Consider the following 12,891-nt stretch of genomic DNA (forward strand, 5'->3'; position numbering starts at 1 on the left):
ATTTGTAGAATACATTACAGCTCACAAACGTATTTTACCCATTAATAAAGCTCTTGAAAACCAATTGTATGTGGATTAAATATAAGTGAATCAACTTGTGAAGCTATTTCAGAAATAAACAAAATTGGGCCATGCGTGGTGGCTCACGCCTGTAATCCCAGCACTTTGGGAGGCCAAGACAGGCAGATCACCTGAGGTCAGGAGTTCGAGACCAGCCTGGCCAACATGGTGAAACCCCATGTCGACTAAAAATACAAAATTAGCCCGGTGTGGTGGCACATGCTTGTGATCCCAGCTACTTGAGAGGCTGAGGCAGGGAGAATCACTTGAATCCGGGAGACAGAGGTTGCAGTGAGCCGAGACCCTGCTATTGCACTCCAGCCTAGGCAACAAGAGCAAAACGCAAAAAAAAGAAAAAAAAAAAAAAGGAAAGGAAAGGAAAGGGAAAGGAAAGTGAAGGAAGGGGAAGGGGAAGGGAAAAGGCAAGGCAAGGCAAGGAAATAAATTGAGTCTTCTTTATTCCGATCACGGATTCATTTAGTCCTTTCTGAAAGCACAAAATTCCAAGTAAATGGAATAGAGTCCACGTCAGCATTCACATACCAACATAGAGAGTAGGCCATGTTCTAGTGGCCACATTAAAATAGTAAGAGAAAGAGATGAATTTTATTGATATATTTTATTTGGTCCAGTATGTCCAAAATATTAATTTCAACATGTAAGCAAAATAATACAATTGTTGATAATATATTTTACATTTTGGTACAAAGTCTTTGAAAGATGGTATATGTTTGAAATTAAAGCACATCTCAGATTGGCGACATTTCACGAGCTTCACGTCTAAATGTCCGGCAGCCTACCGTTGTTCAGAACAGCGGGGCAGGAGAAACGTGGAAGATGAATGTCCTGGGACAGAGAGTGAAGCCACTGAGGGGCAGAGTTTTAACAATTTTGGAAGCGTGGGTGCCAGGGCGCACATGTGAAAGATCTGGGAGGGGAGGCTGAGGGGAAGATGAGGAGAAAAAATCCCAGTGACCATAGATAGGCTGTGGTTAATATTAATAGCTAAAAGAGTCTGACCCAAAATTACAGAAATTACAAGAAAACAGACCCCACAAAAGAAAGGCAGGCACCGGACAGGACTGACGATGAAACTAACCCATGGAAATTAATAGAGTGATGCTTCACATAGTAACGAAATATCATCAGGGAGATACACAGTAACAGGCTGAACTGAAGAGGACAGATCTACTCCCTGTAACTGAAAGGTCCTGTTGAAAACAGCTGAACAAGCACAGGGGAGTGAAAATGGACACAGATGAAAACTATCACACCGGCTGGGCGCTGTGGCTCATGCCTGTAATCCCAGCACTTTGGGTGGCTGAGGCGGGTGAATTACTTGAGGTCAGGAGTTCAAAACTAGCCTGGCCAAAATAGTGAAACCCCGTCTCTACTAAAAATACAAAAAAAAAAAATTAGCCAGGCGAGGTGGCGAACGCCTGTAATCCCAGCTACTCGGGAGGCTGAGGCAGGAGAATCACTTGAATCCGGGACGCGGAGGTTGCAATGAGCCGAGGTTGCACCATTGCACTCCAGCCTGGGCAACAGAGCTAGACATGGTCCAAAAAAAAAAAAAAGCAGGAAGGCCAAGACCGAGATTTCCGAAACCCAGCAACAACAGACGTGATGTTTTGAGAGGAAGGTTGAGAAACACAAAAGAAAGGAAGATGCACTATCCACCTAACGGATGTTCCTGGAGTTGAATATAGGAAGAATGCCGAAAAATATCAATGAAAGAAATGTTTTCCCATAAGAAGAAACCATGACCTTCTACGCTGAAATGAGAGAATGCATGTTAAGTAGCATGAGCAGAAATGACCACACTGTGGAAAGATTTTAAGAAAGATCTGGGAGGGGTTAAAGCTATCAAAAAAAAAAAAAAGTCCACCACTAGAACTATTTTTACAAACATTAAACTAGTTCAAGAGCTAACATATGCAATGAAAGCATATACACTTAATAATTCATGATGTTAAAATAATAAAATGTTTAATTTGAAAATCTCAAAGCTGGGGTATAAATGTTAAAATAAAGGGAAAAAATTCGCTGTAAGAAACTTAACTTTATATTTTTATATCTGTCGTTAAACAAGGAAATGAAGCTAAAAACACCTGGTAAATCTCCAAAGTGAAGAGAGATAACCCTAAGCTGATCCAGACCAAGAGTGCACTGCCCTGAGCATCCCAAGAGCAGACACCTTCCCAGGTCCTGCAGGGTCCGAGGAGTGGGCAATGTCCCCAGCTCCTGCAGGGTCTCGGGGCGGACACCGTCCTCACTGACCCTTCTAGGGAGTCCCGGGTGGGACAGAGGCTGGCGTGGCGGCACAGCGCCCCGATCCTTTGAAACAAGCCTTCCAAGCCCCACCCGCCTCCGCCTGCCTCTGTGTTAGAGCACTAAAGACGCCCTCGGCCTCCCGGCGGAGCGAGCACAACTCCCACCGCACGACAGTAAGTTGTCCATATTACAGCGAACACCTGGAACTATCGCGATATCTGGACTAGCAAATGCCATGAAATTACCGCGAGAAGAAGGAAGCGCAGGTTTCGTGAGAAGGGCAGATCTCACGAGAGAAGATTTGGCGCCCTCCTCCGTGGCTTGTGGCCAGGCCGGGTTCGGCGGTTGCTGTGAGGGCGGGCTTCTCGGCACCATGCCGTCCCCGTTCTCCGTCAGCTCTTTCCCCGTCAGCATCCCAGCCGTGCTCATGGTAACTCGCGACCTGCGTAACCACCCGTTCGGGGGAGGACGGCGGAGAGGCGTTGGGTCTGCCCCATAGAGAACCTAACCTGTGGCCAGGAAGGCGCCGATCGTGGGCGGGGCCTGGCGGCGGAGCGCGCGCGCTGGGCGGGGTCCTGGGACCTGTGGGAGTGGCTCGGGGCGGGGCGGTGTAGCGCGCCCTGGGCGGGGTCCTGGGACCTGTGGGAAGGGGCCGGGGCCGGGCGTCGGGGCGCGAGTGCTAGGCGGGGTCCTGGGCCGTTGGGCGGAACGGGGCGGGGCGGGGCCTTGGGGTGAGGCGGGGCCTTGGGGCGGAGCGTGCGCAGTGAGCGGGGTCCTGGGCCGTGCGGGCGGGGCTTGGGCTGGGCGCTCGTCCCGCACCGTGAGGGCGTGGCTGAGTTGTGTGGGCGGGGCGAGAGGGGCAGGGCTTTGTTCATGTGGGAGGTGCATGCCGGCGAGTCCAGCCTCTTGCGGGCGGGGCTTGGGCCATGCGGGCGGATCCTGGCAGTGTGACTGGGCGTGCGTGGTGGAGCCTGATCGTGTGGGCGTGGCACGGAGGAACCCTGCCCCTGTGTGGGCGGGGCCTGCGCTTTGCCAGGTTGGTCTGGCAGGTCCCAGGGGAGCCCGCGCCCCGAGTGGCCGCCCAGGGGTGGCATGGGCACTCGATGGGGTCTGGGCAGAAAGCCGTGCTCCCCTCACCTGCCTGCCTCTGGTCATCTGGTTGGTGAATTGATGGGAGCAGATGCGCTTGTGTCCTTATCTCATGGCGCGGCCCTGGAGAGGCTGCTGCAGCCCCTGGCAGAGAGCAATGGCACTTACAGGAGTCCTGGAGGGCTGTGCGGGGTTGCAGCCTGGAGGGCAGGGCTTGTCTCATGCAGGAAGGCGCTCAAGGAGGGAATGGCAAGGGTTGAGGATTGCTGGGATTGGCATCTGAGCATCAGTTGGGGACTGGGCAGCAGTGGATCTGAGCTTGTCTACTTCAGGTCCCTGAGCCAGACACTGTCCCCAGGTACGGCAGGGTCCCGAGGAGTCCAGGAGGCGGCGGAGTGCAGCACTGTCTGGAGGGTTCAGTGTATTGCAGAGAGGTTGGAGAAAATCAAGTCGTGCATGTGGCGATGACTCAGATTCTCCGAGGCCTTCAGTGCTAAGGAGCCTGAAATGATGATTCGTGTTTTACCTTTGGAGTTGAGCCAAGTGCATCTCTTTGAGCAATCCACTTAATGTCCTTGTCGTCACCAATTATCATCACCAAGTATTGTTATAAAGGATGGTAATTCCTTTAATTATACCCAGCTTAAAAACATGATTCTTTTCCACCAACAAAAGGGGCACGTCAGAGATGCCTTCAGTTCTGTGTGCTTGAACTTTGAATTCCATGAATTATAGTTGCACTGAGGGGAGAATCCTGTTTGCATCCTCCTGGTTCCTTCTCCCTTTCCTGTCCCCATGTTTCTCTGAGGCCTGGCCGTGCTCTCCGGATACCTTGCTGAGTAGCCCCAGGAGGACTCAGGATTGAGAGGCCCCTGCCCCCCCACCCCCCGCCCGCCCTGGGAGAAGGCTGTGGGTGGGCTGTGAGCCCGGCCCTGTGGGGCAGGACAGTGAGTGTGTGCTGGGGTGTTCCTACAGCAGACGGACTGGACTGAGCCCTGGCTCATGGGGCTGGCTGCCTTCCATGCGCTCTGCCTGCTCCTCACCTGCTTGTCCTCCCGGAGCTACAGACTACAGATTGGGCACTTTCTGTGTCTAGGTGAGTAAAACAACACAAACTTCACAACTCAGATCTCTGTGTGAAATGAAACTATGTATCGTCTGTGTCTTCAAAATATATACTTATTTTTATAAGACCTCCCAACCCTCTGTCAGCTGCCTGCTCCTAGGGCACTCCCATTTTTCTCTCTTGGAAGCTATAAAGGAAAGTACTTTTTGGATGTTGGAGTTGAAAGGAATCTCTTGAGTTCCTGTTGCCTACCAGGGAGGTGCTGAGCACCAGCTGCACACGGGAGAGCTGGGTTTCCGGAAGTGCTGTTGTTTACACAAGATGTGTCCTTGGTGGCAGCTCTGCTCATGCACTGCTTTGAATGGGAGGAAGATTGCAAACCGGGAAATAAAAGTTCTGTGCAGAAAATAAGGCATTGCCCAACTTGGTTTCAAGGATAAGGGCTACAGAACTTAGAGAAGTTAGGGAGTTGCACAGGATGACTGAGAAAGATTATTCAGAAAAGCTGAAATCATGGCACAGGGTGTGAAGAGTGAGTAAAATGTTAATAAGAAAAGAGAGGGAGCAGGTGTTGGCCCTGGGAGGGCAGCAGCCTGACATGCAGATGCTGAGATGGATGGAAGGTGTGGGTCAGAGGCAGAGAAACTGCCAGCTCTGCGGAACCTACGCACTTCTGGTGCTGAGCGTAACAAACACTTGTGGGTAGAAGAGGCGAGGAGGGCCTGGAGGTCTGGCTCAGGCTCCTCTTGATTCTGGACATTGGGGAGACACTGAAGATGTTCTTGGTAGCTAAAAATAACTAATTTTAGATAACTTTAGTTAGCTGGCTGTGTGCAAACAGGAAATCCGAAGAAGAGATGATCTTAGAAAGACTGGAGAAGTGATGAGTGTTTGCATCACAGTGGGGCCTGTACAAGGGAGGTGCTCAGAGCAAGCTCTGTATTGAGGGTCCCCTGAGGAGTGCTGGACTGGACCAGGCAGACAGGGCTCCTTTGCCTCCCACAGATTCCTGGGGGACACCAGCACCAGTGCTTCATCACAGACCTGTGTTGTTATCAACAGTGACAAGTGTTGCAATGGAAAAGCCAAAAACACAGTGAAACAGGAGGAGCGGCCTGATTTAAATCACACAGTCCCCTGCGAACCCAGGGGCAAAAGGTGCATAGGCAGAAGCCAGGCAATGAGAAGCTGACAGAGGGTGGGAGCGGGTGCCCCACGCAGAGGCCCTGAGGCAGGCACCTCAAAGAAAGGTGACAGCTTCTCCAGCTGAGCTCCTGGATCTGAACAGCTTTGTCAGCTAGAGAACTGCACAAGGGTTTGATGTTTTCTAGAATAAGGGGAAGGATGACTGCTTTCACACTGGGGTAATACTAGACACTGTGCTGCCTGCCGTTACATTTCCTGTGATTCATTTCTCAAACCAACCTAAGAGTTGGATTTTATTTGCCCATTTTTATAAATGAAGCACACAGAGGTTCTGACTCCCTCAGCTACACAGCTTATAACTAGCACCATCAAGATTCAAGATTCAGACTCTGCTCCAGGGTGCATTTCAGGAAAAGCTGGAGAGGAGCACCTGGTGGCACCCTCTCTGCCCGCCCTCCTGCTGTGCCTACCGCCCTCCCCTTGTAACCTCAGCCCTCCACACCCTCCTCCCCGCACCCATGCCCACCACCTCCTGTGTTAGCCTACCCGTCTGTCTGGCTGTCCTACTCCTCCTGCCCCTCCCTGACCTTCCTCCTCCTCCTCCCCCCCTTCCCTTCCTCCCCCCCACTCCCCTCTGGTTCTTTCCCTGTGCCTCCTTTTCCTCTGCTTTATTGAGTCCATTCCTGAAGGGAGGAAGTGGAGGGACTGCTCACCCTAACCCCTAGTTTAATCTGCTTACTGATGTGAATCAAGAAGACTGAAAGGATTTCTACATTTTGATTTACCTTAGAAGTTAAAGCATCACATTTTTCTTAATCTGCTGAATTATGTTTTATTTAATTTTATGGTAGCATGGGTCACTCTCTCATGGGTTTGAGTCCCAGCATTACCCATAAATTAGCTGGAGACCCAGGGCCAGTCCCTAAAGTCTGTGCTCCTGGGAGCATGCAGGCCTCGCCTTGCCCCCACCGGCCCCTGCCCTCCCTCCTGTGCCTTTGCCTCCAGCACCCCAAAGCTGTTCGCTCCCCTCCTGTGGTCATCTCAGTCGCAGTGTCCCGAGGGCAGTCCGGGAAGTGTGAGCATGAAAAGCCCTTGGTTGTCAGCTCTGAGTCTCATGGCTGTCAGCTCCTGCTGCTGGGTCCTGTGAGGCTGATCTGTGGCTGCTGTCCCTGAGGAAATGTGTGAGACCCAGCCATGCCTGGGTGAAGCCTGGGGCCTCGGGCACCTCCTGCAGTGGCTCTGCAGGTGCTGATCTGAGCATGGGCTCTGACTGGAGCATAGAGCACTGGAGAACTGGAGCACTGTTGGCCTTGGTTTTCTTTATGCTAAATGGGTGAGTCCCACAAGTTGACAGTGTTAGGATGTTTACGTGACCTTATGTTTAAAATTAAAGTGACATTTCTATTCAGTGTTCTACTGTAAATAATGTATAACTTTATAACGAGTAATAACGGGTCATCTAAATTCTGACATGACTTGTACCTTTTTTCAGTAATCTTAGTCTACTGCGCTGAGTACATCAATGAGGCGGCTGCAATGAACTGGAGGTGAGCCCATCCCTGGGCCTGTGACCCGGTCCATGCAGGGGTGTCCCTGGGAACGCCCCCACAGCCGGTGGGTCTCGCGGAGGAGACAGTGAATCCTAACACGGCAGCCGCGCACACCCCGTGCCCATGCGTCCAGAGTTGTGGGCTCCAGGGCGACTCTGTAAATGCTTTACCAGCGCCAGAGCGGCCCTTTCTGAGTACAGCACTGTGGGACGGTGCTGGCTGAGGCCTCTGATGGCAGAGCCAGAGAAGTGACTGTGGGAATTTGAGCTGCAGAATAGAAACTGCAGCGTTTTAGAGAACGTGGTCCGTGCTGGCCTCAGCCGTGCCCTCCCCCTTGGACTGCAGGGTGGGCTGCTCCATGGGGAGTCTGGACCTAAGTAGGGGGCTTCTGGGTGGTCTGAGGCACCTGCCTGCCTCACCCGCAGCCCCGCATCCTGATGTCGGGGGCACCGCTGGCAGCCCTGGCCCTGCATCCTCTGCCCCCTCCTCTACCCCTGGTTTCCTCCCAGGGGGACTCGGAACCCAGCACCTGCCCGGGGTGAACCACACAGCCTCTGTCAGATGAGACCCACCTGGCCTCACTGACTGTTTTTGAGTGACCTGTGAGCTAAAAATGGTTTTTACATTTTAAAATATAAAACAGAAAAAAAGTAAAACTGCCAGACTGAGCAGGAAGTAGCTGAGACTGTGGCCTCGTGGCCCATAAGCCCTGAACGCTGATCCTGGGCCCTCACCAAAGGGTTGCTGAGCACTCCCTGCAATCTTTTGCTTAGACCCTGCCTGGGTTTCCGAGCCCTCCCGTGACTGGGCCTCCTCCTGCCCAGCTCCTGCCTGCCCAGCCTTTCCCTCCAGGACAGCATTCCTGCAGCCACATGTGCTGTCTCTCTCCTCCCTGCCCCCTCCTTAGCCATAAGCGGCTCCCTGGGGACACCGCCTCTCCTCCTGGACGCAGGGCCTCCAGGTGGTTCAGTCCCAGGAGTGGTGCTCAGTCCCTGGTTACCCCGACCTTGTCCAGAGGCCAGCACAGTGTCCTCGTCCTCCCTGAAGCCCTCCCACACCCAGCTGCAGTGTGCAGCACCTTCCTGGCCCCTCCCTTGCCTCTGGCTGCAGCCTCCTGTCTTTGTGCTTCTCTGCGATCTCCTGGTTTCAAAAGTGCTGGGTTTCCTGCCTGTTCCACCTGTTGGACTGGGCACCAGGACGTCTAACAAACGTCTCAAAATTCACACTTCAGGACAACTGCTCTGCTCCCCTCTGTTTATAGGGGCGGCTTCTCAGACCAGAGACATAATAGGGCATTTTTCAAGAAGCTCCGTCCCTCCACCTTTAAGGTCACCATGAGCCCAGTGTGTCCCACGCCCTTCACCCCACCCTCGCTGACCTGCTGCTGACATGCAGCAGTCCCTAAGCCATCCCCCTACTGCCCAGCCTCTTGGGTGTCTTGAGGAAGTGTGGGCCTCAGAGCCAAGCACTGCCCCTCAGAACATTCCAGAGTGTCCTCAGGTCACCTGGAGTAAACATGGAGTCCTGCAGTGACGCCCTGCGGCCTCCTGCCAGCTCTGTCCCAGCCGCTCCTGGCTGTGCCTATGAGTCCATGAGGCCCCCTCACCCCCGACAGGCTTCATGTTTCTCTAGAGCAGAACTCGCCGCATACTCAGACTGGCTGCCTCTTACTTTGGGGCCTCCCATGGTCTAGAGCATAAGCGCCAGCAAGGCGGGAGCCCTGTGATCACGAGGCGCTGACCCACTGCCCACCATCACTAGCTTTGTTCACGGCATTTCCGTGCTGGCTGCTGCGAGAATCATCCACACCCACATGCAGATCCTCTGCCCTCCCTGGCGCTGTGCCTCATGCAGGTGGAGATCTTCCGCCTTCCTCAGTCTCCTGCTAAAGAGGCACTGGCACTGACAGAGGAGGACTGCTGTGAGAACCAAAGGGATGGAAGGGCCGGCACCACTCCCTCCCAGTGCAGCAGTGGAGCAGATGCAGCTGCTGTCTCTCATTTATGGGGATTGTCGACGTTTACTCTGTAGGTTTTAAGGATTTCAAGTCATCAGTGTCTTCCAGCTGAGGTCAGATGTGCTGCTGACCCAGAGGGGCTACGGGCTGGTGTCTCCCTGCTGTGGGAGGCCTCGGGGTCTTCCCCGTGCTGCTGAGTGGTGTCTCCCTGTCCTGTGACCCAGTGTGTTTTCACATAATGAGCATTCGGGACAGTGCAGTGGAGATGACGGCTGCTCCCAAGGGTGGGCCCAGTGAGGGGGTTGCCCCCGCCTCAGTCCACATCAGCTCTCTCCAGAGTCTTAGCTAAATAAACAGTGTCACTAGAACTTTTTGGTTGTATTGCCTAGTAATTTTTTGTTTTTGTTTTTTAAACAGATTATTTTCAAAATACCAGTATTTCGACTCCAGGGGGATGTTCATTTCTCTAGTATTTTCAGCCCCGCTGCTGGTGAATGCCATGATCATTGTGGTATGTAGATGGCACTTGCTGGTGAATGCCATGGTCATTGTGGTATGTAGATGGCACTTGCTGGTGAATGCCATGGTCATTGTGGTATGTAGATGGCACTTGCTGGTGAATGCCATGGTCATTGTGGTATGTAGATGGCACTTGCTGGTGAATGCCATGGTCATTGTGGTATGTAGATGGCACTTGCTGGTGAATGCCATGGTCATTGTGGTATGTAGATGGCACTTGCTGGTGAATGCCATGGTCATTGTGGTATGTAGATGGCACTTGCTGGTGAATGCCATGGTCATTGTGGTATGTAGATGGCACTTGCTGGTGAATGCCATGGTCATTGTGGTATGTAGATGGCACTTGCTGGGAATGCCATGGTCATGTGGTATGTAGATGGCACTTGCTGGTGAATGCCATGGTCATTGTGGTATGTAGATGGCACTTGCTGGTGAATGCCATGGTCATTGTGGTATGTAGATGGCACTTGCTGGTGAATGCCATGATCATTGTGGTATGTAGATGGCACTTGCAGTTGTCGTTCTCCCTGTGTCTGTTTTTCAAATCTGAACAGTGTTTCAAACAATTGTGTTTAGATTATGTGGGTCTGGAAGACTCTGAATGTGATGACTGACCTGAAGAATGTACAAGAGAGAAGAAAGGAGAAGAAAAGGAGAAGGAAAGAAGACTGAGGGGCAGCAGCTGCTTGGAGTTTGCGTCCTTCCCATCCACCGTGGCGGCTCCCAGTGCTGCAGTGCACATGGCGTGGGCATCCTTCCAGCTGACTCCGTGGTTTGAAAAACTGTTGTTTTATTTAAATATCCACAGTGGTAGGCACACACTGAAGTTGGCTTTTCAGCCAGCACTGAATGTATCCATCAGGACGTGCGTCTTCAGGCGCCTGATGTTTGTAGTCAGGCTGTGGGAATGATCTCTGCAGAGCTTCATAACTGGGAGTTTGATTTGAAGAAGTCCATGTCATATGTGTAACTAGTACTAATTATAAATATAAAATACACAATATAAAATACGAAGTTCAAAAATAAACAGTGCTACCCTGTGCCTGGGCGCTGTGCCCGCCTCCTCGTGCTGTGTTTTCTAGCGCGTGCCATGCTTCGCAGTGAGGGTGTTTTCACCTTCCAGGAAATGGGGCGAAATTTGGAGACAATTGGTTGCCACTGGAGGGGGTGGTGGTGCTGGCTTCTCCTGTGGATCCCAGGGGTGATGCAGAGAATCCTGTGTGCCTGGGTCAGCCGCACCACAGACAATGACTTGACATGAAATGTCAGCAGTGGTGGGGCAGAGAGACCTTGGAAGGAAGCTCTTGGAAAATACGTTGTATCTCAGTTTGATGAACCAATTCTCAAGAGGCTAGGCCCTAACAAAGTTATGGGCTGCTTTACTGAAAACAGAATGGAAGCCCTGAAGTCAGCACTCCATGGAGAAGCATGTCTTTCCTAATGTCCTGGTGTTCTGTTGATTTAGGTGCTTGAGAACACAATGCTCCCAGTTCTGTTAGGACAGACATACTGTCACTTTGCAATATGCACTTTGTAAAATAGCTTCTGCCCAGTGGCTCTTGGTTCCTGACAAATCTGGACCTGTGGTTTAAGAATGAAAGGTAGTTGGAGACCCAGATATTTTAAAATAGGTGTTCAATAAGGGAATACTCACTGTGCATTGTATCTGATAGCATGCCTAATTGTGCATTTCTGAAAGTTACTGATTCAAAATGTAATTGGCACAGTTATCTTTGAGTAGACAAGCCTGGGAAGAGAATGTTGAGGTGTGGAGGTGACCAGCCAAGTTCGTGCCCCTCTCAGGCCTTTGTGGCTGAGAGGTGGGACAGAAAGATGATTAAGGTGATGTGTCCTCCTTCCCCGGCATTGTCCAGGGCCACTGTGTAGATATTTGACTTCACGGACAGAAAAGAAACCAGGGAGTTTCTAGAGACTATGCATTTTTAGTGTAACATTTTCACCCTCTGATACGGTTTGGCTCTTGTGTCCCCATCCAAATCTCACCTCAGATTATAATCCCCATGTGTCAAGGGAGGGACCTGATGGGAGGTGATTGGATCATGGGAGTGGCTTCCCCCATGCTGTTCTCGTGATAGAGAGGGAGTTCTCACAAGATCTGATGGTTTTAAAGATGGCAGGTTCCCCTGCTGTCACTGTCTCTCCTGCCGCCTTGTGAAGAAGGTGCTTGCTTCTCCCGCTGCCATGACTAAGTTTCCTGAGGCCTCCCCAGCCATGTGGAACTGAGTCAGTTAAACCTCTTCTTTATAAATTACCAGGTCTCAGGTAGTATCTTTATAGCAGTGTGAGAACAGACTAATACACCATCTGTGTGTTATTGGGACTTCATAGGGGGCCATGTGACTGAATCTCAGTTTGCCTGCGATAAAGTAGTATAACAGTATTGCTCGTTTTGCATGAATTTGATGCTGATGACATGTCAGTGTGAGAAACTATGACGTGTGTTCTGTGGTTTTCACTCAGTATGTGTGTGTGTGTCTGTGTTTTGGAACAGTTATGTTTTGTTTTTATAAAAACAACCTTCACTTTATTTTTAACTGTGTAGTAAGTTTCTATTCAGTGCCTTAAAGTGCATTGTTAACAATTGTCTTGATATGTTGTCCTCATGTTAGGGAAAGTCATAGAAGGCAAAATGATCAGCAGTTGAGTAATTTATGAAAGCACAGGTGCAATCCCACTTTAAAGCCCTGGGGGTTGCACAGAGCACTGAGTTCAGGCTCCATAAACGTGGATGACTCACTGGAGGGCTTCATCTGTTTAAGCAGAACAAATGTTTTTACTGATAAAGTACAGGAAAGGAGGTTTGTGATAAAAATATATTTTTCACATTCCAAACCTGTGACACCTTACGTTTATCGATTGCTATGCAATAAAATATATCTAATAATATGTAGTATGCTTTCTTCCCCCCCCCACAAAATGGTATTTATTTTGCTTCTTACTGTAACTGGAAACAGGAGCACCTGGAACTTAGCTCCACCTTTGTCTGGCGGGTCCCTTTACTGCAGCATCTGGTGCTGAGTTTCAACAAACAAATGCAATTGTGTCATTGCCAGTAGAAGAAAGTCTCCTTGCACAGATACTGCATATCAAATCAGAAAGCAATATGCAGCCTGAATGGCTAGCTTCTGTGAGAAATAAAGTACAAGGAAATGTTAACATGTTCTCTCCCTTTACAAAATAATAAATGTTAAAAAGTGGGGGTGGGGGCC

At 50.9% G+C, this 12,891-nt stretch overlaps 1 protein-coding gene and 1 long non-coding RNA gene across 12 annotated transcripts in view; one reads left to right on the forward strand and one right to left on the reverse strand.

Moving 5' to 3' along the window:
• The window catches only part of LOC117062805, a 38,774-nt gene extending 35,786 nt beyond the window's left edge, over positions 1 to 2,988 (reverse strand). For 6 of the 7 annotated variants that reach the window (XR_004428601.1, XR_004428603.1, XR_004428602.1 and 3 more), the window contains exon 1: positions 2,580 to 2,718. This is a non-coding gene — a long non-coding RNA (uncharacterized LOC117062805). Of the gene's footprint in view, positions 1 to 2,579; positions 2,917 to 2,973 lie in introns of those variants that run through there. The other variant, XR_004428599.1, reaches the window with a different exon arrangement.
• TMEM18 (transmembrane protein 18) lies at positions 2,607 to 11,930 on the forward strand. Of its 5 annotated transcripts, XR_004428598.1 has the most exons (6): positions 2,634 to 2,764; positions 4,399 to 4,519; positions 7,128 to 7,182; positions 8,947 to 9,255; positions 9,560 to 9,674; positions 10,177 to 11,930. XR_004428598.1 is itself a non-coding variant. In XM_033176698.1 (5 exons), exons 1-5 carry the CDS (start codon positions 2,708 to 2,710, stop codon positions 10,331 to 10,333), a joined length of 423 nt encoding a protein of 140 aa, XP_033032589.1. In that variant the 5' UTR covers positions 2,607 to 2,707; the 3' UTR covers positions 10,334 to 11,930. The 5 variants fall into 5 exon arrangements, 4 of the variants coding, with proteins under 4 accessions (XP_033032589.1, XP_033032587.1, XP_033032590.1 ...); XM_033176698.1 differs by lacking the exon at positions 8,947 to 9,255 and having other exon boundaries at positions 2,607 to 2,764; positions 9,560 to 9,653; positions 10,238 to 11,930; XM_033176696.1 differs by lacking the exon at positions 8,947 to 9,255.
• The last annotated feature ends 961 nt before the right edge of the window (positions 11,931 to 12,891 follow it).

This window comes from Trachypithecus francoisi, unplaced genomic scaffold (genome assembly GCF_009764315.1).
Source record: "Trachypithecus francoisi isolate TF-2019V2 unplaced genomic scaffold, Tfra_2.0 Lachesis_group17, whole genome shotgun sequence".
NCBI classification, from domain to species: Eukaryota; Metazoa; Chordata; class Mammalia; order Primates; family Cercopithecidae; genus Trachypithecus; species Trachypithecus francoisi.